Genomic DNA, 25858 nt, shown 5'->3' on the forward strand with positions numbered 1-25858 from the left:
GTGAACTAGAGGAATTTTTACAAATTCTTTTGAGAGAGTTAAATAATTTTTATATATGTATTTTATAAATAGATATATATTTATATATAGATATATACAATTATTTATTTGCATATATATAAAAACTATTTAACTTACTTATGAAATTATTTAAATTATATATAGAGAGACACTTTTTCAGAAGAAATGTAATTCTGGCACTTGCCTAATGTACATAAGAAAGACAAAACAGGGATAAGTTTTCATAGCTTTATTTAGACCAGTTACCTCATTATCTCTTTGTGTACTATAAAAACCTTGTAACTTATTCCTTTGTTTCATCACTCCTTCTTTTTGTTCTTTCCAAGTTTTTTTCTCTTTCCAGGACATATAGGTATCTTCTAAATCCACTGACATTATTTTGTATAGGTTTTAGAAGCAGAAAGCTAAACCATTGCTGGATTTCCAGTTCATTTACTAATATGCATTATTGGCAAACCAGATGTTTTGGAAACTCAGTGTTTGACATTTGGCTTAAAAAACATATTTTGTAACGCTTTTCCTGCTTTTGCCAATATATAAGCAGTCCAGACAAAAACACTTAGGACAGAGACTTCTGCCTAATTTTTTTTGCTTTATTGTTACGAGAAAAAAACCACAAGAATGAGCTAGTGTCTCATTAATTAAATATTGAAATAAATATTTAATACCTAATTAAATTAATACTTCAGTATTGAAATCAAGCATATTTGTTGCCTTAGCTGAGAAGGATGAGTGCATATTTTAATTCTTCCTAAATTAAGATGTAAAGTTTTGTTAGTATTTGTATATAGCTGATAACCAGATAGTTTAATTTATATCGGTTGTCTTACATTGTTCAGTTGGCTACTGCTCAGCTTTTCAGGTTTCATACATCAGTTCTTAAACACTGATGCCTTTAAATATACTATTAATTCAATACTGGCTGCTATGTTATTTAGATTGCGTTTCAGTTTGGGGAGTCTAATGATAAGTTCTTTCTTACGCAGTAGACTTTTGATTCTCCCCCTGCCCCAGTTTACCAGTAATTTGGAGGAAGAACAGAAATGAGACAAAAGTTTTCAATTCTACAGAAATTGCTGAGTAAACATGGTGACAGATTAACCAGAGTTTGGCAGTGTTTCACTTCATAAAATATTTTCCAAAATGTCCCGTGGGGGGAAGTCATAAAAGGAATAAGCATGCGATCATGCAAGGTGTTAAGTGCCCTCAGCTTTTAATGATGTAAAGGAAAGCTCATGGCAGATGATGTTTTCCTGACTAGGGCTCCTGAGTCAAGAAATAAATTAATCGCAAATTCATACACGTACTTAGTTGTGCACTTAACATTAAACACAGGGACAATCCTTTGAAATTTTAACCCTAGAAGTTACAATTGAGTCTAACAAGGCAGTATGCGAGGACTGTGGGACAGAAAAACATTTTACAACAGAATATAATCATGCTTGTATCCAAAACAAAATAGAGAAAAATCTTTACAGAATATTTATTTTTGTTCCAGATGAAGATTTTCACGAAGCCAACAGCTGTACAGTTTTGTTTGTAGCAGAAGTGCTTTCTCCAGCAGGGGGCCACATCATTGTATACATCTAAGTGATGCAGAATCTTAGGGCTTCACATTTGCCCTGTAATACAGCAAAGTGGATGAATAGGAACCTGTTAATTTCACTTGCAAAACTTGCTTATTGTTTAACTTAATTTTATAAGGAAAGGCTATCTGCCTACCTCCACCAAGTGACGGCCAAAATAGATTTCATCCCAATCCAACAGTGTGTGGTGAACTTAAAGTATTAAGTTTCCAAATGTTTCATAAAACATTCTATTAGAGGAAATAAATGCTCTTAATGTCACTGTTGTGACTGCTGTGTGAGCTTTCTCTTATCAGACCACAGAGAACAGGTGTGAGCAAGAGAAATTTGAATACCTGAATCATGAGACAAACTTCAGCTAGTGCTTTCACCCTTTCAGACACTGAAGTCAATCACTGCGAGTTCTTCAGACTTTAGGAAGCCAAGGTTATAGTTTACAAAAATATTTGCTCTCGATTTGAGGAATAACCATTCTATGCTTACAAACTTCATTTCTGTATCTTGATCTATTCCACAGTAAATTCATCAGCTTGACACTTGGGATAACATTTTTTACGCATTAATATGATTTCCTTTGTTACATCTTATTTCTTTTAATTTGCATTGCTTCTTTTGTTTAAGTCAAATGAAGTTCAGGGAGTAGTACTTGTTTCCATTAGGATGAAAAATAGATTGTGTGGCTTTGTGTTGTCATGTATGTTCTTTAAAAGGAAAATAGGGAAGCACAGAGTTCATTTTTGCTGAGTACTAGAAATGAAGAACTGAAGACTTTCTCCTACCGAGAAATCCCCAGCTATGTCATTCAACAAGACTTGCACCAAAGAAACTAAACTGTCAACAGCTTTTCTTGTTTTGCGGCCTGCAACAAATTCCCTGGTGTTACTGGATTTACAAGCAAAAGAGCCTCCCACCCTGCCGTAGTTGCTTTCGTGTTTACAGTAAGAGTCTCACAGTCTCCTTTGGTCTGAAAAAGAGACTGCACAGACTCACTGGGGAATATATACCTTTTTGACTGTCTTTGTAGCCATGCCTAAACTGCTGATGTCTGTTCTGTTCGGTGTTTACAGTTTGCAGAAGGGTGCACTAAGTGTGTTGGAGGTCTATATAAGCCTAGATTTTTTTCATAGAATAGAGTCATAGAATCATAGAATCATTAAGGTTGGAAAAGACCCTTAAGATCATCGAATCCAACCGTTAACCTAGCACTGCCAAGTCCACCACTAAGCCATGTCCCTAAGCACCATGTCTACCTGTCTTTTAAATACCTCCAGGGATGGGGACTCAACCACTTCCCTGGGCAGCCTGTTCCAATGCTTGACAATCCTTTCAGTGAAGAAATTCTTCCTAATATCCATTGTAAACCTCCCCTGGTGCAGCTTGAGGCCATTTCCTCTTGTCCTATTGCTTGTTACTTGTCGCCTCCAACCATCACAACACCCCCAAGTCCCTCTCTGTTCACAAACAAGTTTGCAAACAATTTCAAAGCAGTTCTCTGACTGTTATAGCAAAACACTGTAAAATGCATATGCTCAGAGCTGAGACCAGACATAGGACAAATTAGGGAGCTCTCTGAAACATCAGACTCACCTCTACAAGAGCATTTGCCACCTCTGTCCTCTCTCATTTCTCCCAACACGACCATGTGCATTCAGTTTGTTTTTCCGGTGCTCCCCCACTCTCTATTCCAGTTCTTCCTCTCCTGTAGCAAGATTGACAGGGCTCTGACCAAGCACTGAGCCCCTAGTCCTGGGGTGACAAAGTTCAGTTTTACTTAAGCTTCGTGAGAACATGCTAGCACTTTTTTGAGGCAGGTCTGCAAACAGCAGACTGTTCATAGCTGTGCTAGAAATCTGTGTTGTGATGCTAAGTACCTACTAATAATCAGCGTATTCCAGCTGAAACAGGATATGTGCTTGCAGCCTGGGCCTGACTGGTCATGACTTTGGATACCTACTGAAGTATTTCCACAGAATGTACCTCACAGTCATACACAAACACAGTTCTTCTCCTTCCCTGACGTACACAAGTTTTTTTTGCCAACAGAATTTCTGCAAACCTGCTGTCCTTGTTCTACTCTATATATTGGTGTTTGCTAAACCCATCTGCTGATTATAGATAAAGTGCTGCAAGAATTATGATTTGTTTCTACAACAGCAATATTCTGTTTATTATGTGTTCGGGTGGCACTCCTCCCAAGGCTGAATTGTTTGCTGAACAGCAGTGTGGGTGTTGGCAGTACTCTGGTACTGTTCTGTTGAACTTTTAAAAACAAGTTTTAAGCATAAATCATTTACTTTGACAGCATAATTTTCTCAATGAAGCTTTTAAAAAGATTTCCTAAAAGCAGTAGTCTTAGTTGGATTCTCTCATGGTCCTGCAGAACCAGTTATTTTTTCTTTGCTACTCTAGCAAATGGGTCTAATCCATAAAATGCCTAAGGTTTGGGGAAAAAAAATTACCCTCATAAATATTTTTTGTAAACCCAGTTTCTTAACATACAGCTATACAGCATGGAGGAGGAAGAGAAATGCTGACATGAGTGTAAAAAAATGATAAAGCACAGCTCTGCAGACCTTACCTTTTAGTATGTTTGTATGCATATAAAAGTCAAAACTGTGTTTTATGGTAATTTTTAATTCTGTCTTTTCACAAGATGCAAGCACTTGTTTGCAACTGTGGTGTTCTTTAAAAAAAAAAGTGGAAGTCTCAGCTTTTAATCATGTATGCAATTATTATCCCTGTACATATTTTTCCGCTCTGATGTTCTTAATGAAGAAAATATATAATTAATTTTTTTGTTAAATCTTTCCTTATGTGATTTTCAGTCTTTAGTTAAGAATAGAATTGTGAAACTCTTCATGGTAATTTTTCTTTTCAGAGACTAATGTGCCTATTAGATGTCCTGATCAATGGATGTCGTATGCTGGTCACTGTTACATAATTCACAGGGACCCCAAAATATGGAAAGATGCCTTAACATCTTGCAGGAAAGAGGACGGGGATCTGGCGAGCATCCATAATGTTGAAGAGTACAGCTTTGTTATTTCTCAGCTTGGGTATCGTGAGTATTTTTTTACAATAACCTATATATATATATACCAAGAAAATAAAGAGTTTTGAATATGTCTTACCTATTAATAAAAGGGGGATACTGTTTTAAAAAACTAATTGTCCTGATCACAGGGTGCAGAAGGAGTTAAATTTTAAATTTAAAAAATCTTTCAAAGAAAAATACCACAATAAGAGCATGAAAACCAAACTATACCATCACAGAAAAGCTGTGGTCAATGCTGTGAATTGCATCAACCCCAAACTCCTATTTCTTCAGGTCTGCTTCTGCCTCCTTTTGTACACATTAAAACAATTTTCAAGCTTTTCAGAAGCTGGAAGGGTTTTTACGATTGGTCTGCAAAGATAGATGAAGGGAAGGAAAGTCTGTTGGTGAAAGACAGTTTGGGAAGATCTGGGTCCTATTACCAGCACTGCCATGTCCTTATTTTTCAAGTCACACTGCTTGTGTTTCTTCTGAAAAGGAAGCTCTCTGTCGCAGTGTGTGGATTCAGATGTGTCCCAAATTAAATACGGTACTTAGGTGCTTGGTTTCTGAGCACACACTCAAGTTGTTGCAAGGCAAGTTAGGCTACAGAAGCTGTGTGTTCATTACAGGAGAAGCAACCACGCTGACACTGAGGCAATTTTGTGGTTGCTGTTGCTTTACATGAACTTGATTTTGTATGTAGGGTCGGTTACTGCTTTTTGATGGGAGGAGCATGTTCACACCTATGTATGCTTCTTTGCAGTAACTGATCCTATGTGTGCTTTCAGTGCCAGGTAAGCGTGAGTTAGTTTATCCTTCACTGAAAATGCAGTAAGCTGCTTTGAGATGCAGCGTATCAGCAATCTTGGAGTGGCAATCATAAAATAGCTGATACGCTTCAGTTTTTTATCTTAGCCAACTCCATGGCAACTTGTGCTTGTCTTCACATTCCTGAAAGAGTGATTTGTTGTTCTTTCATGAACAACATGAAACTTTTCCTCTTTCAAAGGAGATTATTGGGAAAGGTGGGACCTCTTAATGAGTCATTAGGACATTTGAAAAAAGTTAGGCTCTAAAGGAAATTAGTTGTATTTTCACTTTACTCCTGGGCAGTAAATTATTTCATAGTTTAATGCCTTCTCCAAAGACCTTTTCTGAACTGACTGCACTGACTGTTTTTGTAGAAGTGAGTGTTTCTGAAAGGCAAATAGTCCTGAAGGAAACCAGGCTTCTCACATATGGCACACTCACTGCAACAGACTATTTTGAAAGCATTCTTTTCAGAGGAGTAAAATTGGAACAGCTAAAGAAGCCTTTTAAGGCAGTTTATGACAGTATCAGATTACCCTTATTCACCACTGAGATGAGAACACCATGTATTGCACTGCCTAGAAAATCTTGTCTGCATCAGAACTCTGCTGCAATAAGTGCTGTGCAGAAAGAACAATAGTCTATCTTTGTGCCAAACAGTTCACAGTCCCATGCTAAAACAAAGGAAGGGGTACAATGAGATGGGTATTGTCACAGTAGCCGAGCTTTTGTTGGCATCACCCACAAAGGAGAACTTTAGAGAGGAACATGAAGAAGAATAAAGAAGTGCATTCTGGATGTTTACACGGCAGTCCAGCATGTGATATGGCACAAGCGTGGCCCAGTGCATGTCTGAGAGAGTGGGAAACAGCTTATTTACAAGTGGCTGGGGAAAAAAAAAATCTTGGTATTTAGTCACCCAGCTTTAGAGATGATTGCAAAACTTTATAACAGCATTTCTTCTTCAGAGGAGAAAATGTTATGTAGGAAGAGGCTCCACAGAGCTAGAAATGGCTCCTGGCCATTTCTGATTTGCATGGCTTATTTAGATGACTTTGATGTAATAATTTTGTTAAAGAATGCTGTTTATTGTTTGTATTAGCATGGTGTGAGCCCACCACAGTAGGATCTCTGGCCATGGATGAGACCTCTGCTGTGCTAGGTGCTCTAGAAACACAGACAGAAAGATTTTAATAGATAACTAAACAAAAGAGAAAGTACAGAGCATGGATGGCAGTAGCTAAGGAGGGAATGGGAGCAGAATGGGCAGTGGAATTAGAATAGGTTTCAATTTTGGTAGCAGAGGAGAGTTTAAAGGAGGGTACTGAGATGTGACGTTGGGGGACTTCTGAACACGAAGAGCTGCCTGGAAGAAGAGGTAAAGGTGCCTGTTTGAAAATGGAGCCTGATGTCCTGTGAATCTGAGCCCTTCTTATTGGGGGAGAAATAGTAAGGACAGTATAGATGAGCTATGAGGGCTGATCATACTTAGGTATAAGAAAGATGGGAGAAACAAGGGAGGGAAAGAGAAAGGAAAGAGAGCTGACTCCATAAAAGTGACAGGCTGGGAGGGTGATTTTTTGCAGCAGCTTGGTTGGTCCAAATGGGAAGCCTCCATGTTCCCGTAACTAGCAGATGGGAGAAATGTCACAGGAGAGTTTTAAGTTGTGGGGGTATCTAGGAAAACCTCCATCTGAAATGTGTTAATCAGAAAGGATTGCCTTGAGGGCAATGGCTTTGAACTGTTTTACAGGCACTTCTGTTGCTAATGACAGCAGCAACAGAAAAGAAACAGATCCAGTTCCATTGAGAGACCCACTCCCACAGCTGATGTCTTTTTGGGTGGGCTTACAATCCCGTTTTGAATTTCCAGGGGTGATTTCATTGTCAGGTTGACTGTGTACAGTCTGGATAGAGGATGTTAGAGGAAGACACATGGAAGAAGGCAAGAACAATGATAACAAAGCGAACAGGAGAAACCTCTGAGTGCTGTAGATGGATTGTAGAAATGCAGGGTCGTAAGTAGTGGAAAAAACTGTTAAAAAGTAGTCTTCCTATCATTCGTGAAAAATACTCATAATGACTAAGATCTAGCAACCAAGTTGTTCATACTCTGCTTGGAAAGACTGCTGTCTAAGGACAGGACTGTGTATGTAGTTGGTCAGTGTGATCTGAGTCATAGTGTTGTGGACAGAAGGAAACACCTGCTCCCTTTAGCATAGGCTGGATGACAGGCTATAAATAAATTTTTAAATATTAATTAAAAAAATTCCCATTGAACTGAACAAAGTCATAAAATCAGTTCTAGAGAGGAATACCCTTTGATGATGATGGAGTTCAGATTGATTATAAATGCCCAAATTTTTAATCCTCCTTATTCAAATAGCTTATTCAGAACAAAACTAGGTATGAACATTCTGGTAGCAATGTGTTAGAGTGAAAGATTTTAAGCACGGACAGATAAACCTCTAAGAAACAGCTGTTGTAAAGTAACATCCTTGATCAGTCCTGCACTTTCCTGCCAGCCAAAACCCAGCAGTTAACTCCGTTAACTGTAAACTGAAAAAAAAGTCCAAGGACTACATGAATTTCTTTTTGCTCTGAAATAAAACAAAATATATGACCACATGTAATGGGAAAATTTACAAGTACTTTGGTTGTCAGCTCTAAAAGACAGCACTGGGTGTGTGACCGTTAGAAAAGAAGGCACTTCTTTCTTCACTATACTAAAGGTAGGAGGAAAAGGGGAGGTAGCATTTTATTTAGGTGTTTATTCATATCTTGTTACAAGAGTTTTGAGCTGGAAAAAAAGAATGAACTTAGTTGTGTTGCAACATAATTCAACAAATAATAGAGTATTTTGGCTGTTTTATACAAAGTTAAACACTCTTATTGTATTGCCACTAGAGTGAGTGGCCTTTCCTGATGACTGAAGTGGACATATGAGGAATGGTCTGCCCTCTTTATGAAACAGGGAGCCTTACTTTCCTCTGACTGCCTTTTAAACTTCCTAAGAATAAATTATTTTCTCTTCCATGAAGATAAAAGTTCACATAATATAAAAGGACTGTTATCAACCTTGTTAATCGTATGTTTTAGAGCCAGCTGATGAGCTGTGGATTGGGTTGAATGACCTCAAGGTTCAGATGTATTTTGAATGGAGCGATGGGACACCTGTCACCTACACCAAGTGGCTTCATGGAGAACCCACTCATGCAAACAACAGGCAAGAGGACTGTGTTGTTATGAAGGGAAAGGTAAAATCATGTAGCTATTGACGTAATAATCTTGTAATTTCATTTTTCATTTGTGCTTTTTTCTATGCAAGAGCACAAAAGTAGGGGGTCTTACTGTTTGAAGCAGCCTATTTGAGAGTCTTATAGGTGTTACTTTTTTGAGGAAGGATCCCTGGTTGCCAGAATGTTGTTTTTGTTGTCTTCCCTGAGAAGCAGGCAAGTGCTGGCTTTCCTTGAAGGCAACTGCCCCCTAAGATCCATATTTCTGGATTTCAATTTGTGCATATAGGCTTTTTTGAAGAAACTTTTAATTACACTGTGAAACACACAAACATGTAAATGCTTTTCTTCAGGAAGCTACAAAGACTTTTTTCATATGTTTGGATTTTTTCTGCTTTGACTGAATATAGGATATACAGTTACCTTAAAAAATGGCACTACCAATTTTTAATGATGTTAGAAGGAAATACTATCATCTTTAGAATAAAAAAGAAGCCTTCATTTTCTTTTTCTAGGCAAAGTTGTAAATCTTGGGTCTAGGTGGATTAGATGTTATGCTTGTATCTGCACTGCACATGAAGAGCTGTGAGAGAAGTGGTAGCAATGGCATTAGTGGAAGCCTTTACTGAGTGACTGTATATCTACAATTAAAAGGCTGCTTTGAAAAGGCTGCCTTTTGGAATATGGCAATGATCAATGACCTAGGTGTAGTAGAGGAACTGAAATAATACCTGGTATAAAAGTCAGTCTGTGTGCGATGTTGGAAAATGGTATTTTTCCTCTTTGTGATAATTAAAAATATTAAACTTATCACCTCCTTTAGGGTTTACCTATTTTATCAGGAGGAAAAAAATATTTACCCATAACAAATGCATTTTCTTATTTTGCAAAATTAAAACTTGAGGATTGTACTTTTGGTGAGCATACTTAGAAATTGAAGAGGAGAACTAAATTTTTTTTCCCAATTGGCCTGAACACTCTACAGAGCTTGCCTCATAGGGCAAGCCCACACTGAAGCCCCAATAGGCCTAGTTTTCTAACTTGCTTCACTTAGGTACAATGATCAACAGCAGCAGTGGCATGTATGCATGCGGCTGGTTCATGTGTCTCCATCATTCTGGTGCACAAACACTCGAGTTCAGAAATTGAGATTGAATGCAGTGGGAGAGGGCTGAGCCAGCTCTGCAGCAGGAGGAAGCTGTAGGGGACATAGAGGAGTTAGCAGGTGCAGCACTAGAAGAAGGTGAAAAGGTGACCACATCATCAGTTCCAGGAAGGAATGAGGAAGAGAACTAGAACAGCATCCTTGGGAGAGCAAAACCACAGTAGTATCCATGGAAGAGGAAAGCCTGCGTAGGGTATAGCATATTAATTTCCCAAAACTGAGCAGAGCTATGTGTGTTTGTGGAGGTGTTCTGTGGCCGGGCCAAAGTCCAGATCAACAGTTTCATTCCTGTATGAGTACAGCAGGGAGAAGGAACTTCATGTGCAGTCAGATGTGTCCGAAAGGTTAGAATTTGATGTGTATTTTAGTGAAGAATTTTTCACTGGTCAGAAGCATGGGTAAGATTATAATCCTTTAAGAACTCCTCTCCATTATATTAGTGGACATGCTCTGGTGAGAAGAACATAAATGCATATTTCTTCCATGGCAACCAGGCCATGGTGCACATGGTAATTGAACAAACAGATTTTTAAGGGCCTGAGGATTTTTGTGCTCCATAGTCTGTGGAGTGACGATGCCAGTGCTGGTTGAGGATGAAGTAGATCTTTTGTCTAACTTACAGAATTATAGGGTCAGACAGTGGAAGGAAGTGGCATGCTCAAACATGAGGGTCAGTCAGTTGAGGTTGTAAATGGCAGCTGCTTCAAGGACTTTTATACTGGTCAAGGCTGCAGAACTTGCTCAGGAACAGGAGGTTTGCAAGGTAGCTGGCCTTGGTGCATGTGGATGGTGAGTTCCAAGGAACACATAGTTGAGGTTTTGTCTCATCTACCATCCTGTGCCCTTTAGCTACCCTCATCTGTTGGTGTGAACTTTGGGGTTTTATGGTACTGTACATGGAAGTATTGGTGCAGGAAGTAGTAGAGGAGGTTAGGGGCTGACAAGCATTTCATAGTTTGGCTAGTAGTTTAAAAAAAGTACTAAGATTGCTCTTGTTACTCATGGTTCCTTGATGCAATCTTTTTTTTTAATTTACCTTTTTTTTACAGTCTTTTGGAACATATAGGGCAGCTTAAATGCATTGGTAAAGCCATGATTTTTATCAGAATGATGTGACAGCCTTCAAACCAAGAGTTTCAAGAAAAAACAGCAAGGGGCAGAATTTGTTTTGTGGCTCTGTGAGGATCTGGATGGCTTTTTCTGGCCAAGCCAAGTGAAGTGGTATAGAATTTTGGGGACTTGGATTCAGGTTAAAAATCTGTATTTGTGTACAGAAGCTGAGATCCACTAGATTCTAATTTTCTGCAAATCTAAGCAAATCACTTCTTAAGATAGTTTGAATTCTAGCACCTGTTGCATTTCTCTAGGAAAGAGACAGCTACCTCAGGTCCTGTTGCAGGATTAGAGGAAAGGCACATCTGGTTAATTCCATAAGACTTTAGGAGAAAGGCGAGGCAGGGAGAGATTGCAACTAGACCTAACATTATCCTCCAGTGCAGGGTGGGAACAGCAAGGTCTGGAGTAAATGCATGCCGCTCCACAATGCCAAGCCCTGAAAGAACCACTGTTCGTCTACCTAATGTTTTTCCACCCTCCATGTGGCCATTCATTGAAGCCTACTGGATAAGGAAATGGATGGAAAACTAGTGGTCATTCCTATTCATGTCATCACCCTCACTTTGTATGGTCAATAAAGTCCTGAAGTATATGCCCAGACTGAACCACTGGAACACACAAGCAGTTCAATTACAAGGAGGCAAGAATAGTTACAGATATATGCAGTGACGTGATTACTTGTATGTGTCTAGGTGGATCTGTTGATAGAAGATGACCTAAGAATATAAAAGGGATCTAACATTTGGTTGGGTATTAAAATAAAATTAATTCAATGGCCAGGGTCTTAAAGTATTAAGATTTGGACTCACCAGTCATGTCATGTGTGCCATGCTAAAAGTGGCAGCATTCAGTCCAGCCAGATAACACATGATCATCGCTCAGAAGCAGAGTTTCTGATGGTAGGCTGGCATGCTTAATAGTATGGTCAAGAACCAGCTGAAAATACCAGTTCAGGCTGCTGGGCCTTGATTTTGGGAAGGGAGAAAGCAGAAGACTCCGTCCTCTGGTAGACCAAGCCTTCTCTTCCTTCACCTAACACAGTGTCTGTCAGTACAGAAGGATCTTGGGGTCCTCCAGCACTGAATATGTATTAAGTGAGACTTGTATCTAAGCCCCAGAGGCCCTTTTAATTCCAACAGCAATAGACAGCTATATTTATGGCTGTAGCAATAAATAAAAGTAGCAGCTTGCTGTTCCACTCTGCTGCTTTAGAAGAGCTGTCATCCTCTCATTTGTATCAGCGCTCAAAAGCAATACAGAAAGCATGATGTAGGTTTTGGCTGAAGAAATAAAGGGGGCTTTGATTTGTAAAAGAGAAATCTGAAAAGACCAAAAGTCTTCAAGTATACACAGCTTGTTACAGAGGTTGCAGTCAATTCTTCCAGTTGTTTATTTAATAAAAAAGCAGAATGGGCTACTTAGGGTAGTTTTTTTTGTGTGGTTAAGAACAGGTTTGCTGGAAGCCAGCAAGTATATTTGAAAAAAATTACTTCCTCTCTTACTTTGAGGGATTGAAATAGAGGATGTTTTGAGGTCTTCTAACTAAATATTTCTTTGTTTCTCAGAGAATGTGAATGGTTATTAAAGTGTTCCGTACCCATTACTTTATGCGGCTGGTCTCTCTGCTGCTCATATATGTAGCAGCAGGTAATTAGCCTTCAAGGATAATGAAAAAAAGGAAGCACTGGGGAGCAACAAGGATCAGCTCCTTCCTAATAGGTGGGGAGCCACAAGCCAAGAGTAATAGCCCAGCTTGCAGGGACAGAGCCTGTCCAGCCAGAGCCTGTCCCACTGTCCCCAGCAAGGCAGCAGGGCAGGTAGGGTAGGCAGCTGATGGCAGACCAGAGCCCATGTCTGGGATGATGAGGTGGGTCCGAAGTCAAGCCAAGTAGCTAGATCAGGATCAGGTCTGGAGAGAGTAACCAGGGTCAGACACAATCCAGTGATTGCTGGGCAAGTCCATCGTGACAAGGCAAGTCCAAGATCAAGCCAGGATTACAGTCCAAAGGTCAGCACCTGGATCAACAAGGCCCATAGCCAGGTACAGACATTGCTGGAGCTGGAGACAAGTACTTCTGTTACAGCATGGACAGGGACTGAAGGCCCATGTCTGAGCTGAAGTGGAGCCACAGGGCCCATGGGCAGGCAGGTGAGTGGAGGCCCCAAGTGAAGATGGTTGGGGCTGTTTAGGTCTATTGGTGCCCTCAGGCCACTAATGGAAAGTTAGAAATTAATTCTCAGTACAAGAAGGACATGGTCCTGTTGGAGAGGGTCCAGAGAAGGGCCACAAAAATGATCAGAGGGATGGAACACCTCTCCTGTGAGGAAAGGCTGAAAGAGCTGGGGTTGTTCAGCCTGGAGAAGAGAAAGCTGCGGGGTGACCTTATTGCAACCTTCCAATACTTAAAGGGGGCTTATAAGAAAGATGGGGACAGACTTTTTAGCAGGGCCAGTAGCGATAAGACAAGGGGTAATGGTTTTAAACTAGAAAAGGGTAGATTCAGACTGGATATAAGGATGAAATTTTTTACAATGAGGGTAGTGAAACATTGGAACAGGTTGCCCAGAGAGGTGGTAGATGCCCCATCCCTGGAAACATTCAAGGCCAGGCTGGATGGGGCTCTGAGCAACCTGATTGAGTTGTAGATGTCCCTGCCCATTGCAGGGGGGTTGGACTAGATGGCCTTTAAAGGTCCCTTCCATCCCAATGCATTCTATGATTCTATGATTCTATGAATTATAACAGTAAGGCATGCAACAATGCCATCAAAAAGGACTTCTATTTATAACATGCTTGTTCATTGTGTTATGATTTTTTGCCTATTTTTCATTGAATTTGGTGGTTGTAGATATGGTTTTATTTGAGCTCCTCCTTCATTACATTGTTTTTACTTTTCATTATAATTTGACTTTGTAACTTTATGGTCAGTGATGGAAATTAATGTGATACAAATTTGCTGTGATTCAAAGAAGCTACCATTTGTCCAGTTTAATATTTTGAAAGGGGAGCTGTTGACATATGCTATGCTTTAGTTTTTCTACCATTCTTTTTGATGGGAATACTCTTTTGCTTTCTATACCAAGTAGTAAGTCAGACCGGTAAATATGTCTTTCAAGGCTAAATTTTAAGGGCTTGATGCTTGCCATCAGACCAGGTTTTCTGTTGGATTCAAAAGTCAACAATTTCTGTTGTGAGAGTTATAGATTAAAATAACACAACACATTTTAGCTATATAGACTTTTCATGTAAGTGGCTTTTGTGTGGAAAGCTAATTTTATTGTTTGTTCTTCTGAACTCTTTAACAATACGTATCTGTTAAATAATTGATCTTAGTAGGAAAAGTAACTTCAGAGTCCATGGAAGTTGCACTAGCTCAGTATCTCTTGGGATCAGCCATCAACTGACCAAACAAAGCATAATTACAATTTGACTTTCCCTGGTTTTTGCTGAGGTTTGTCTACCTAAGCACAAATATGGTTCCATTGCAAATTATTTGGGGTTGTTCACTCCTTGGCTGAAGTCATCTCAATCCATCATTTATTTTCATGGAACAAAACCTGCCCTTGCCCACCTTCTTTTTAAAGGAAGTGTTTGGGTTTAGTTAATGAGGAAGTAGGAGAGCAGAGAGATATTTGCAAAAGGCAGCTCATAAGACATGGTAAGAAGTCCCTAGAAATTACTGCATGAATTTCCCACTGAAGACACAGTTATGGGAAGACAGCAAAGGATCTTCCTGCAGCTAGAGACCTGAAGCTTCAGAGTAAGTTTTCCTGTGTTGAAGAAGTGTAAAGGTTGTGAAAGATGTCCTAATTTCTTCCAGGCTGAGAAGGTCAGAGTTTTGGGTGTTTTTTTGAAGTGCCTACCAGCCTAGTGAGACTGAGAAAGAAATGGTAGGAGATGATGAGACAGCCACCAATGGACTTGCCTTGCAATCAGCATAGAACACAGAAGACACAAGCACCAGCTGAACATCCTAGGGTTCTTCATTGTTGTAGGCAGTAGCATTGAGCTTTGGGAGAGCTTTTGCTGGAAGCAGGGTTTGTTGAGGCTCTTGGGGACTTTGCATATTGTGGCACAAGGGACTGTGTATTACCGTGATGGTTATTTCACATTTTGGGGCGGGGAGAAAAAAAAGGAAAAAAAAAAAAAGAAAGAAATTGCCACCAACTGCTCTGGTTTTCCTTTTACAAAATTGTAGTCTTTAAGGCACAGGTGAGAGAGTGCTTTGCACAGGGCTTTCTCTTCCTCTCCCAATACCTTAGTTCACCTGTTGAACCAAAATGGGAACATGGTGCGAGGTTTCTTACTTTCAGTACAGCTCCCACTGAATGTCATTGTTTCTTCTGCAAATCTGTAGTATGAGCAGTAACACAGTTAATTCTAACTTTGACAAGGGACTTCTTGCATCTTTGAAGTTCTATATTAGTATTAACTAAGGAATGTAGTCTTCTGGGTTTTTTTTCTGTTGCAATTGGGTTTTTCTGGGGTGAGATGACATCTCCCTTTACTCCTGCGTGCTTATTAAATCAATCGTCTTTGTAAAGATGATGTGTTGCTGTCACCTCCAAGGGTTTGCTTTTCAGAAGGATAAATAACCAAAGAAGGGTAAGTCAATGGTGAATCAGCGCCAGTAGAAGTGAGGCTGGAATGAGGTTGGAATTAAGTACTGAAGTTAGATGTAAGTTTTGCTTCTTTTAAAGCTAGAAAAAAAAAATTAAATACTTAAAAGCGTAAAGCACCTTTTTTGAAGACTAAACCCCACTTGACTGTGATAATCTGTTCTTATGTTCAGGATGGATTTTGGGCAGACCATTCTTGTGAAAAGAAAATTGGCTATATCTGTAAAAGGAAACCCATGTCAGAAGCTCCGACAGAAGAGGAAACTATTGACATGGGCTGCCAGAGAGTAAGTGGAGAAAAAACTATCTGATCTGAATAGGCTACTAGGAATGATTAAGAGGTGAAAATGCCACCTAGGCGACAGATAAAACAGGAAAAATGGGTTCTGTGTTGTCTTCGTCAGAACAGTTGGCCTTCTCATTACCATGGCAGATGGGATAGGTGATACATATGAATAAATCTAGGATCTGACTGTCATTTGGTTCTTGATGCTCCCTTTCTTTTTCCAGAACTTAAACTAAAACTCAAACCTGTAGTCCCTGCAGCGGGCCATTTTTCCTTGATTGGCATTCAAGCCTTCCCAAGGAATATGCCTGTACCAGCAGTTGCTCTTCAGCTCTGCCTACAATTTTCTTCAAAATTATTTACAGCAGGAAGGGTGTGCTTGTCTACATACTGTTCTCAAGGCTTTGCTGTGGTCTCTGGCAGTGCTCTCTTCTTTGAAGAATTTGTTACGACTGCCTGAGCAAAATGAATCCATTGTGCTCCTTCTGAACTGCCAGAGGATCTATTGTTTATCTGGTAATCCTTGCCTTCTGGTAACATAACACTCAGTAATTCCAAAAAACCTCCTGTAATTTGTTATGTCATAGGGCATCTTACTGGGTTTTTGTCTTCCATGAAGAAATTGCCTTTTCTCCTAAGTGTGCTTTACACAGTTGTGGAGGCAGTCTTTGATGTTTATTCCCAGTATTTGTAAAAGAGTACCTGGGAACCTTACAAATATTCAACTGTTGGAGAAGATAAAGGGATCCTGATGCTTATGGGTGTTATCCTTGCCCAGAGAACTAAGTACATGGTTGTAGAAAAAAGTCTTTCATAGGTGAGAAATTGAAAACTATCAGAAGAAAATTTGTGTGAAGTGTGGCTGGTCACAGCAAACTCTTCCTCTCTTAGCATATTCCTGAGTTAATGACATTTGAATGACAAAACATTAGAAGAGACTGTTAATGCTAGTTAATAATAAACAAACTTGTTTGAGGTGTCATTCCTGAAAAGCCAAGCTGAAATTTGCTTCTCGAGACCATTCTCATGATTGCATGATGCCTATGTGCTAGTTATAATCTTATACCGAGCACTAAAGGTGCACAGCAAAGCCTCTCATGCCTTCATGAGCGGAATGCATTGATTACAGATTCATTATATGTGAAAAATTGTTTCATGAAACAAAATTTCAAAAAGCTTTGATCCTGCCTGTTTCCAGTCTGGCTTTTTCAGTTCAGTTGTTCCTTGTCTAATGGTTAGCTGACAGTGGTATAAATCAGTTTTGTTTTGTTGTTGTTTTTCTTTTCTTTTTTCTTTTTTTTTCAAAGAAGTTTAGAAAAGCTGCAACATATGTGATCACTTAATGTTTATTTTGACAGGGTTGGAAAAGACATGGTTTTTATTGTTACTTCATTGGAAATACATTTGTATCATTTTCTCAAGCAAATCAAACCTGTGGAAGGCATCAGGCCTTTTTAGCAACTATTGAAGACAGGTATGTAAAAGTCTACTTGTGTGAGGGGATTGCATGAGGAGTTAACATCTAGCGTCATCTGAATATCAAAATAAAGATTCTGATCTGGGCAAAAACCTTGCTTGAGAGGACAGCTATCTGTAGATACAGAACTTCTCACAGTTTTTGCATGTATATAGTTTATAGTAAAAATAGGTGATGGCTATGAAATCAGTATTGATATAAAAGGTTATGTCAAGGAAAAAAATAGAATTATGTCTTCTATTTCCTTAATTTTAGTGGCTTGAGGATGGGTTTTACTTGAGTTGAGGGATACAGAATCCAATTTTGATTATTAAATGAAGAGGTATGGCTCTGAATTCCTTTCAAAAGGTAGTTTAAATGAGCAAGAGGATATAATTTTCACCTATCTGGTCTTCTCAGAATTGAACTACTTTTAAAAGATTTAAATAACAAACCAAATGATGATAGAAGTGCTTGGTACCTGAAAATCCATCACAATGCAGCCAGGGTTCAGCGTGTGCTAAATTTCTGAACAACTGGTGCACGTTATTGAATGTGGAATATTGGGAAAATGAAAGTTAGGGTTAAGAAACAAAGCTTATTTCATTTGCAGTTGACTTGATGCTTCACACTTTCTCTTATTATATAATAATCTAAATAGATGTGTTCTAGTGTGAAAGCTCTAGCTGTCACGGATGGTAGCTCTCTAAACATAGGTAGCACTGCAGCTGTCATAAAAATGGTTTAACATTAATGTGGTCTTCAGACTATACCTTGTTAAGGGGAGACTTCTTTTATTTGCTTCAATTTCTTAAGAGCTGTTTGTTTAAACATCGTAATGAACTATGACAGGCTTTACCTCTACGTAGGTTTGTTTCCCCAACATAGCTTTTCCTGCATGATCATTGGATCTAATTTGCAGTGTTCCTTAGTTTGATAATTTAGTATCATGCTACTCTAGCCTCTGCTTTTGTATATTTCTTCAATAATGCTGAGATTCCTTTTCCAGTTTTGGATTTGCCTGAAACAAGAAGTCATTAAAATACAAGGGTACTAGAAACTCTCAAAAAATACGGTGGTATAACAGATAAGTCATGTCAGGTTTCTTCTTTCCTACCAATTTCATGTCAGTCTGTGATTATGTCACTTTCTTTACTGGACGTCCAAAGAGAAGGCAGAATATTCTGGTATTCAAGCTTACAAAGAATCTATTATGTAATGTTATGTGCTTTGTTCAAGTAAATCCATCCAAGCTACACTTTCAAGAAGGTACAGTGGTAATTCTGGGAAAATAACAAGCCTTTTAGAACTTTTAAAAATAAATTTAACAGTATTATTTTAATGGTTGTGTTCTTTTGAACAGATATGAACAAGCCTATCTGACTAGCCTAGTTGGGCTGAGAACAGAAAGATACTTTTGGATTGGACTTTCTGATATAGAAGAAAAGGGAACATTCAAGTGGGCTAATGGCGAATCTGTCTTATTTACACACTGGAATTCCGAAATGCCTGGTAGGTATACCTCTATACTGTTTAATGAGTCCAGTGCCCAAAATACATTGCTCACTACTTGAATTTTTTCACTTCATTCCTTAGCCCTCACTTGGTGGTATAATGACTAATTGCTCTCAAATGTATCTGGCTGCTTTCTCAAGCATGCAGTGCTGTTGCTAGCTTCCTGCTTGGTCCTGAAATGAGTTTTTAACGTGAGCTTGGGAAGAAACTTTAAATTGAGATGAAGTTTCTGATTTGTATATGTTCTGGGAAAGTCTGTGTCTGTACTACTCTGGAAGAACAATCCCTGCAGGCATACTGTGCCCTGATTGCAAGTCCTTCCTGTTCAGCCATATCTCATAGTACACTTGCTCACTGCATGTTCGGAGGTGCGCGAGATCACAGCATGCATGAAACATTTCTGGTCTTAGAGAAAATGGGATTGTAGGAAAGGACAAGAGGGCCAAGGGAAGATTTGTGTTTAATCTTTTTTTTAGTTAATATCTTTGCTAGATTAATTGTGATTTCCTTATTTACTCAGTTTTGGTATTTTTTTCTGTTTTAATGAGATTATGGGGGTGGGAAGTCATTTCATCTCTGACATGATCACATTAGAAAGGGGATGGTCATCAACCTTCAAGGTTCTGGCGTGTTGCATTTGCCTTTCAGGACATTCTCTGATTCTCTTTAATTTCAGTGCCTAAATGCTGATTTGAATGCGTCAGCTGGAGTGGTAAGGCTATGTAGACCATGAAGCAAATACTAGGCTTATATATAGCAAGTTCATTTTTGAAAATTGTAGTCAAATTAGACAAATTTGAGAAACTAGCTCTAACCACATCTTCAGTTTTAGGGGAGAATTTGTTGCATCACGGGTTGTGATGTTGCTAGAGTCAGCCACTGGAGGTGATTTGATTTGAGGTACAATTCAGTATCTCAGATATGGATGAACCACATGCTTGTTTTTTTTTTTTTTCTTCATGAATTAGAATCATAGAATCACAGAATGGTTTGGGTTGGAAGGGACATTTAAAGATCATCTAGTAACGCCCCCCTGCCATCACTAGATCAGGTAGTTAGTTCAAAGCCCTGTTTAACCTGACCTTGAACATTTCCAATGAGGAGGCATCCACAACTTCTCTGGGCAACCTATTCCAGTGTTTCACCACCTTCATCATAAAAAAATTTCTTCCTTATGTCCAATCTAAACCTACTCTTTCATTTTAAAAGCATTGCCCCTTGTCCTGTCACAACAGGCCCCAGTAAAAAGTCTCACGCCATCTTTCTTATAAGCCCCCTTTATACATTGAAAGGCTGTGGTAAGGGCTCCCCAGAGCCTTCTCTTCTCCAGGCTGAACCACTCCAACTGTCTCAGCCTTTCTTCATAGGAAAGCTGTTCCAGCCCTCTGATGATTTTCGTGGCCCTCCTCTGGACCTGCTCTAGCATTAGAAACATTTTTGACTCTGTAAAAAGACATAATTCTTGTCAGAATAGAATATGACGTTTTCTAAATTCTCATGACCCCCTGACTGTTGCTTTTGTGCATTCCTGTTTACAACTAGGAAGAAAGCCAGGCTGTGTTGCCATGAGGACTGGAATTGCAGGTGGATTATGGGATGTAATAAAATGTGAAGAAAAGGCAAAGTTCCTATGCAAAGTGTGGGCAGAGGGAGTGACACTTCCACCTCTTCCTACAACAACTCCCATTCCCCGGTGTCCAGAAGGTTGGGACTCAAACAATCGTATTAGTTTCTGTTTCAAAGTAAGTATGTTGCTTATTTCTGCATTAAGGTAGTTTCTATTTGCTGCACATACATGCAATAAAAGTTGGTATATATATGTCTTACTGTTTCATAAGCTTATTTACAGATTATATGTTGAGGTCTTGTTCCCTTCTATTGAAATGCTCATGGTTTTGTTTATTCTGTTAAAGTCTGATCTTCAGGTCTGATCTTCTGACCGTAATTTCCCATTCTTTTAAGATTGAATTTCCTGTACTTTTAAGATTAAAAGTGGCTTTCTCCTAATTGTTTTCTTGCAGCAGATACTCCTGTCAGCAATGCAGTTTGCTAGCTTGGCTTAAAGACACTCATACCAAGCCTGTGTTTCACAGAGGTGAACGCTCATAAACCTTATATTCAAAGTTTCTGTAATCCCCACAGAACAAGTTAATTGTAAATTAGTTGCTTTTGGGTAGCTGATGTTTCTTGATCTTGTGATCTATATGGTCTATTTTGTCTGATTGCAAAATGCTCTCTTTAGCCTTTTTCAAGAGGAGAGCAAAAGAAAACATGGCTTGAATCTCAAGAGTTTTGTCGAGCTATAGGAGGAGATCTGGCCTCCATTAATGGTAAAGAAGAACAATATGTGATATGGCGTTCTATTGCGTGAGTATCTGTAGTGTGGTCATCCATTCACTTGAATTAACCTTTTGATTTTTCTGAAATATTTCATTTTAGGTGTATGTTTTTACTTCAGTATAAGCCAGTCTGGAGTAATTATCTGCATCTGTATCAAACACACAACAAAAAAGCAGAGCTGATGAAATAGCAGGAGTTGTAGGACTAGTGGCAATCACCCCAGAAGCTAATGCTAAAATGAGATTGGCAAGATATCTAGTTGAGGCAACATTTATCATCTGATGTAAAAATATTTACTATGGATTTGGGGATATAATAAAATTGCCACAGATGCCAGTTATTTTCACATAAGCAAGTGTGCAAATAGGGTAACAGTCGTGATATAAATCTGGTAAATGTGTTGATTGTTTTTCATTTTTATGAACCTATTAGAAAGCAGAAGCAACTTGAGATTCATTTTTTCCTACACAGGGAATGTAAATAAGGTTGTATGTCCCTGAACTGTAAAAAGGAGGTGTGAGATTTCTGAATGAGATCAAATACTCTTAAAAAGGTAACACTTGCGATATGACCTGAATAGACTGGGCTCAATGAACTTGTACATCCCTGTCTAACTAGGAAGCAAGACTGAAACATGACAGCCTTGCAAAATGCTACAACTGTACTAGAATCCCAGCTATGTACTTATAGGAAGGAAGAAGTCTCAGATGCTGCATTACCACAAATTGAGTCAATAAATTCAGATAAATCAGTATCTACTTGCAGACAATAATTAGTTTAAGGTGCTGTTTTTTAAATTAGATTCAACTTCAGCAAGTAACTTTGTGTTTGGAAACCGTAAGTGCCTTTACAGAGGAAATGGAGAGTTGATAAATGAAGCAACAGTAGCTATTGAACCATTATACAAAAGTATTAAGCCACCTTATTTTCAGGAATTGAATTGGATCTGGACATCTTCTTGGTCAGTATTTCAATCTGTCTGAGTTGATGTATAATGATAACAGCTAGAAGTGGTTGCATTTTAATGAATTTCCACCCTGGTTGTTAGTGTTTCTAACAGCTTTAAGGATTATTTTTAGAGAAGCTTAATTGTTGTGAATGCTAGATTATTAAAAATATTATGATGCCCTTATTAGTTTTGGGTTTATGTTTAAACTTCTTATAAATGGGACATTTATTATTTTGGTTATTTTTTTAGGAACAATGGCTACTACCACCAGCATTTCTGGATGGGCTTATATTACTTGAATCCTGATGATGGCTTTGTTTGGAGTGATGGCTCTCCAGTGAGTGATTTAATTTTGCACAGCTGTTATTTTGCGTTCCCTGTGTTTCTCAAGTGTGTGTGGTGTATGTGTTCCTGTGTAATTTTATGCCTAATCATAACCCTCTACTGTGTCATGCTCTCTTTAGGAAAGCTTATGAATAGCAATTACGTGGCTTGATTTTTTTGGCTGAGACATACTGATTTTTGATAAGAAAATGTGCATTGAATCAACAAGAAAATTAAACTCGTATAGACTAAAGGAATGTTCTTAAAAATGCAAGGATTTTTTGAGTAAAATAGTCCATCTTCACTGTTTATCTTCTTTGCTATTTAAATCTTTATCTGAATTGACCTATGCTCCATGGAGCTGAAGGCAGTTGTTTTATGCCAGTGTGACTTGACTGTACTTTAGACTAAGATATAAAACTGTAGAAACAAAAGTGATTTTGGAGGTGTGAATGTATTTCATGCAAGGTTGGTCAAAATATATTGATGGAAGTTTACCATACAGAAAAACAAAATTGGAATTTATACAGGAAAATTAGAATAGCAGTAATATTTTTCTGAGAAAAATGCCAACATTTTTGTTGTGTCTCAATAACGTCATACTATTTTACTTATACAGGATATATACTTATTTAATATCAGCATGTAGCATGCCCCATCATTGTTATTAGATGAATTTTACAGAATTTACATCCTATAAAAAATGTCAATATTCTTCCAAGTGTGATCAAAACCAACTGTTATCTAAGCTGCAGTCCAGCTGCAATCTGAAAAAAAGTTTGCAATGTCAGCATTTGTAGGGGGAGATTCTGGTTTCATCTTCTCTAAGTTTTTAAACTGACAGTAGGAACAAGTTGTAGGTCTGTGGTTTGATGCTGTCTCCAACCTCTCTCCATTATTTCCTTTCTATATAACAGAATCTTCACAAAACCTTTTCTGTCATAGGTGAGGTATGAAAACTGGGGCTTTGGAGAACCCAATAATTATCAAGGAATTGAACTTTGTGCAGAGATCAGTGGTGATTCTAGCATGCTTTGGAATGACAGGCACTGTGATTATCTATATGGATGGATTTGCCAGATAAGAAAAGGTATCTCTTACTCCTATGTATTAGTATAATAAGAAAAGATTCTCAATTGATTTTTTCCTTAACTTTAAGAAATAAAAAATTTCAAAACCTGTTTATCAGAATGGTTCCCTGTGGAATGTGAAATATCAAACTGATATAAGGATTTCCATGTCTGCAACACATTTAAAGATACAGAGCCTTTGGTGCCCTTCTGGGACTTCTCACTGATCTTTCTGTATGATTTCAGAAGGGAGAATGTGATACTTGAAAAATAAGAAATGTTAGTTTGAATATTCACATTCACTTTTGACTTTTCATTTAGAGAATTTCATGCCTTCTCCAACAAATCCTATTTTGGAATTTTTTTTCTGAGTTGGGTTTCAAGTTATTAGAAAATAGCTTGCAAATCAGTTCACGTACTTGAATTTTTATGTGTGAAAACTCCCTCCTTTACTTAGTTCAGGTACTGTTTTGTCAGCTAATTGAATCTGTAGTTGCGAGATGGAGCCTGGTTTCAAGATACTTTCTCTTGCTTTGACTGGTTTTTATATTCATGTGTTTGTTTCTTGCTAAATTCTCTTGATATCTGAGTATCAAGCTTTTTATTTTCTGAAGACATCAAGACAAAATTTATAATTTCGGGAAACCTTGAGTTCCACAAGCAGTGCATCTACCTAAGTTAGAGTATTTTAGAAAGTGCTCATTTCAACATTTTATCAGATTGTTATACTGGGAGGGAGGGGAGCAAAATAAAAATGCTGCATTAGATTATTGACAGTAAAGTACCAGCTCTGCTTTATACTAGTAAAAGAATTTCTTAGGCAGAGAATTTTTTATTAAATGCCAGTATCTGTGAGATTAAATATATTTTAGCACAAAATAAATTGGTAAACCTATAAAGACAGAGATCTCTTGTACTAGAAATTGTTTTCCTGAGATCCTAATGATGCCATCCAGGATGCCATCTCCATGATGCCATAGCAAAAACAAACAGAGGAATTCTTTAGCCTGAAGTCTTCTTTACAGAAAGGACCAGTTAATTTCTTGGTATCTTTTCCAATGAGATTTTATCCAGGGAAATTTTTAAAATCCAGGTAGAAATTTTTTTCAACCAGATACAGATGGAAAGAACCTCACTCTGTAGTAGCTAGGGCACCATGGAAGAAGATAACCCAGCCTGCATTCCTGCTACCTCTGGTTTAAGCCAGAATTAATGTATAAGTGACCTGAGGAAAGGAGGGAGAGGAAGACACAGGACTGTCTTAATAGAGTTAATGCTTTTGGACATAAGGTTTTCTGCATCCAGCGAATACCCAAAATAATTACTTAATTCAGGTCAATGTCAAGCTATTTTATAATACTTTGCACATTAAGAATAGCTTAATTCTAGCGCCTCAGGGAACAAGAATATGTATTTTAAATTGCATAGTGTACCAAAAATCAGAGATTTAGGCTATTTAGTTCCTTCTAGTTTTTGATGTTAAATCCATTGCTAACCATAAAATTCAGTGTCAATAGAAAAACATGCCTATCGATCATAGTAAGTATTTTCTCTTACAGTGGAAAGTGTACAATCATAATAATTTCTTTTTTTTTTCTTACAGGGGCGAGTGTAAAGCCTGAACCAACAGAATCTCCTGCACCCAGTAAGTGTTATTGCTGTTACTATTTGCGTGTGTGTATGTCTAAAAGCATTTTTAAAATTTTACTAATGAGAATGTCTTGTATCTCGGGAACAATATAGTTAGCTTACCATTTATCTTACAGAATACAAGACTACTGAGGATGGATGGATTATACATGAAGACAAACAATATTATTTCAGCACAGAGAGTGTTCCTATGGAAAAAGGTCGGGAGTTCTGCAAAAAGAACTTTGGAGACCTTGCCGTCATTGAGAGTGAAACTGAGAGAAAGTTCCTCTGGCGATATGTAAGAAAAATCATTAATAGTATGGAATAAATCATCCAAAACAAGTGAGCATGGGCACTAATCCTTTTCACCCTGGTGTTCTCCCTACAAGTTTTATGATAGTGAAATTCCAGTAGCATTAAGCCAGATTAATATGAAGAACAAACTCAAGTCTGTTTTTAGATTGTTTCATAGCTGAGACAAAGACAATTTTGGTTTGGTATTTTGTGTAGAAATAAGCATAGTAAGCATTAAACAGATCATTGTCTGCTTTTCCTATTCAATGTGACAGTTACACCACATTATATCTATCTGCAACTGGTAACGTGCCAAGGTAAATCTTAATGCTTACTTTTAATTGATCTGTGGCTTCATTTTAGCAAGAAGTCTTATATTTGTGAGCTATGATTCCGTAAGG

The 25858-nt window shown here is 38.2% G+C and overlaps 1 protein-coding gene across 2 annotated transcripts in view; it reads left to right on the plus strand.

Moving 5' to 3' along the window:
* Positions 1 to 25858, plus strand: part of LOC309598910 (macrophage mannose receptor 1-like) — a gene marked incomplete at both ends in the record, with an annotated part of 64257 nt that overhangs the window by 15992 nt on the left and 22407 nt on the right. For both annotated transcript variants that reach the window (XM_082329937.1, XM_082329938.1), the window contains 11 exons: positions 4486 to 4668; positions 8554 to 8711; positions 15765 to 15878; positions 17236 to 17351; positions 18697 to 18845; positions 20391 to 20590; positions 21091 to 21215; positions 22387 to 22474; positions 23407 to 23551; positions 25135 to 25176; positions 25298 to 25461. In XM_082329937.1, coding sequence (XP_082186063.1) covers positions 4486 to 4668; positions 8554 to 8711; positions 15765 to 15878; positions 17236 to 17351; positions 18697 to 18845; positions 20391 to 20590; positions 21091 to 21215; positions 22387 to 22474; positions 23407 to 23551; positions 25135 to 25176; positions 25298 to 25461 — 1484 coding nt within the window. The remainder of the gene's footprint in view (positions 1 to 4485; positions 4669 to 8553; positions 8712 to 15764; positions 15879 to 17235; positions 17352 to 18696; positions 18846 to 20390; positions 20591 to 21090; positions 21216 to 22386; positions 22475 to 23406; positions 23552 to 25134; positions 25177 to 25297; positions 25462 to 25858) is intronic.

Source organism: Platalea leucorodia (genome assembly GCF_965183815.1).
Source record: "Platalea leucorodia genome assembly, chromosome: 1".
NCBI classification, from domain to species: Eukaryota; Metazoa; Chordata; class Aves; order Pelecaniformes; family Threskiornithidae; genus Platalea; species Platalea leucorodia.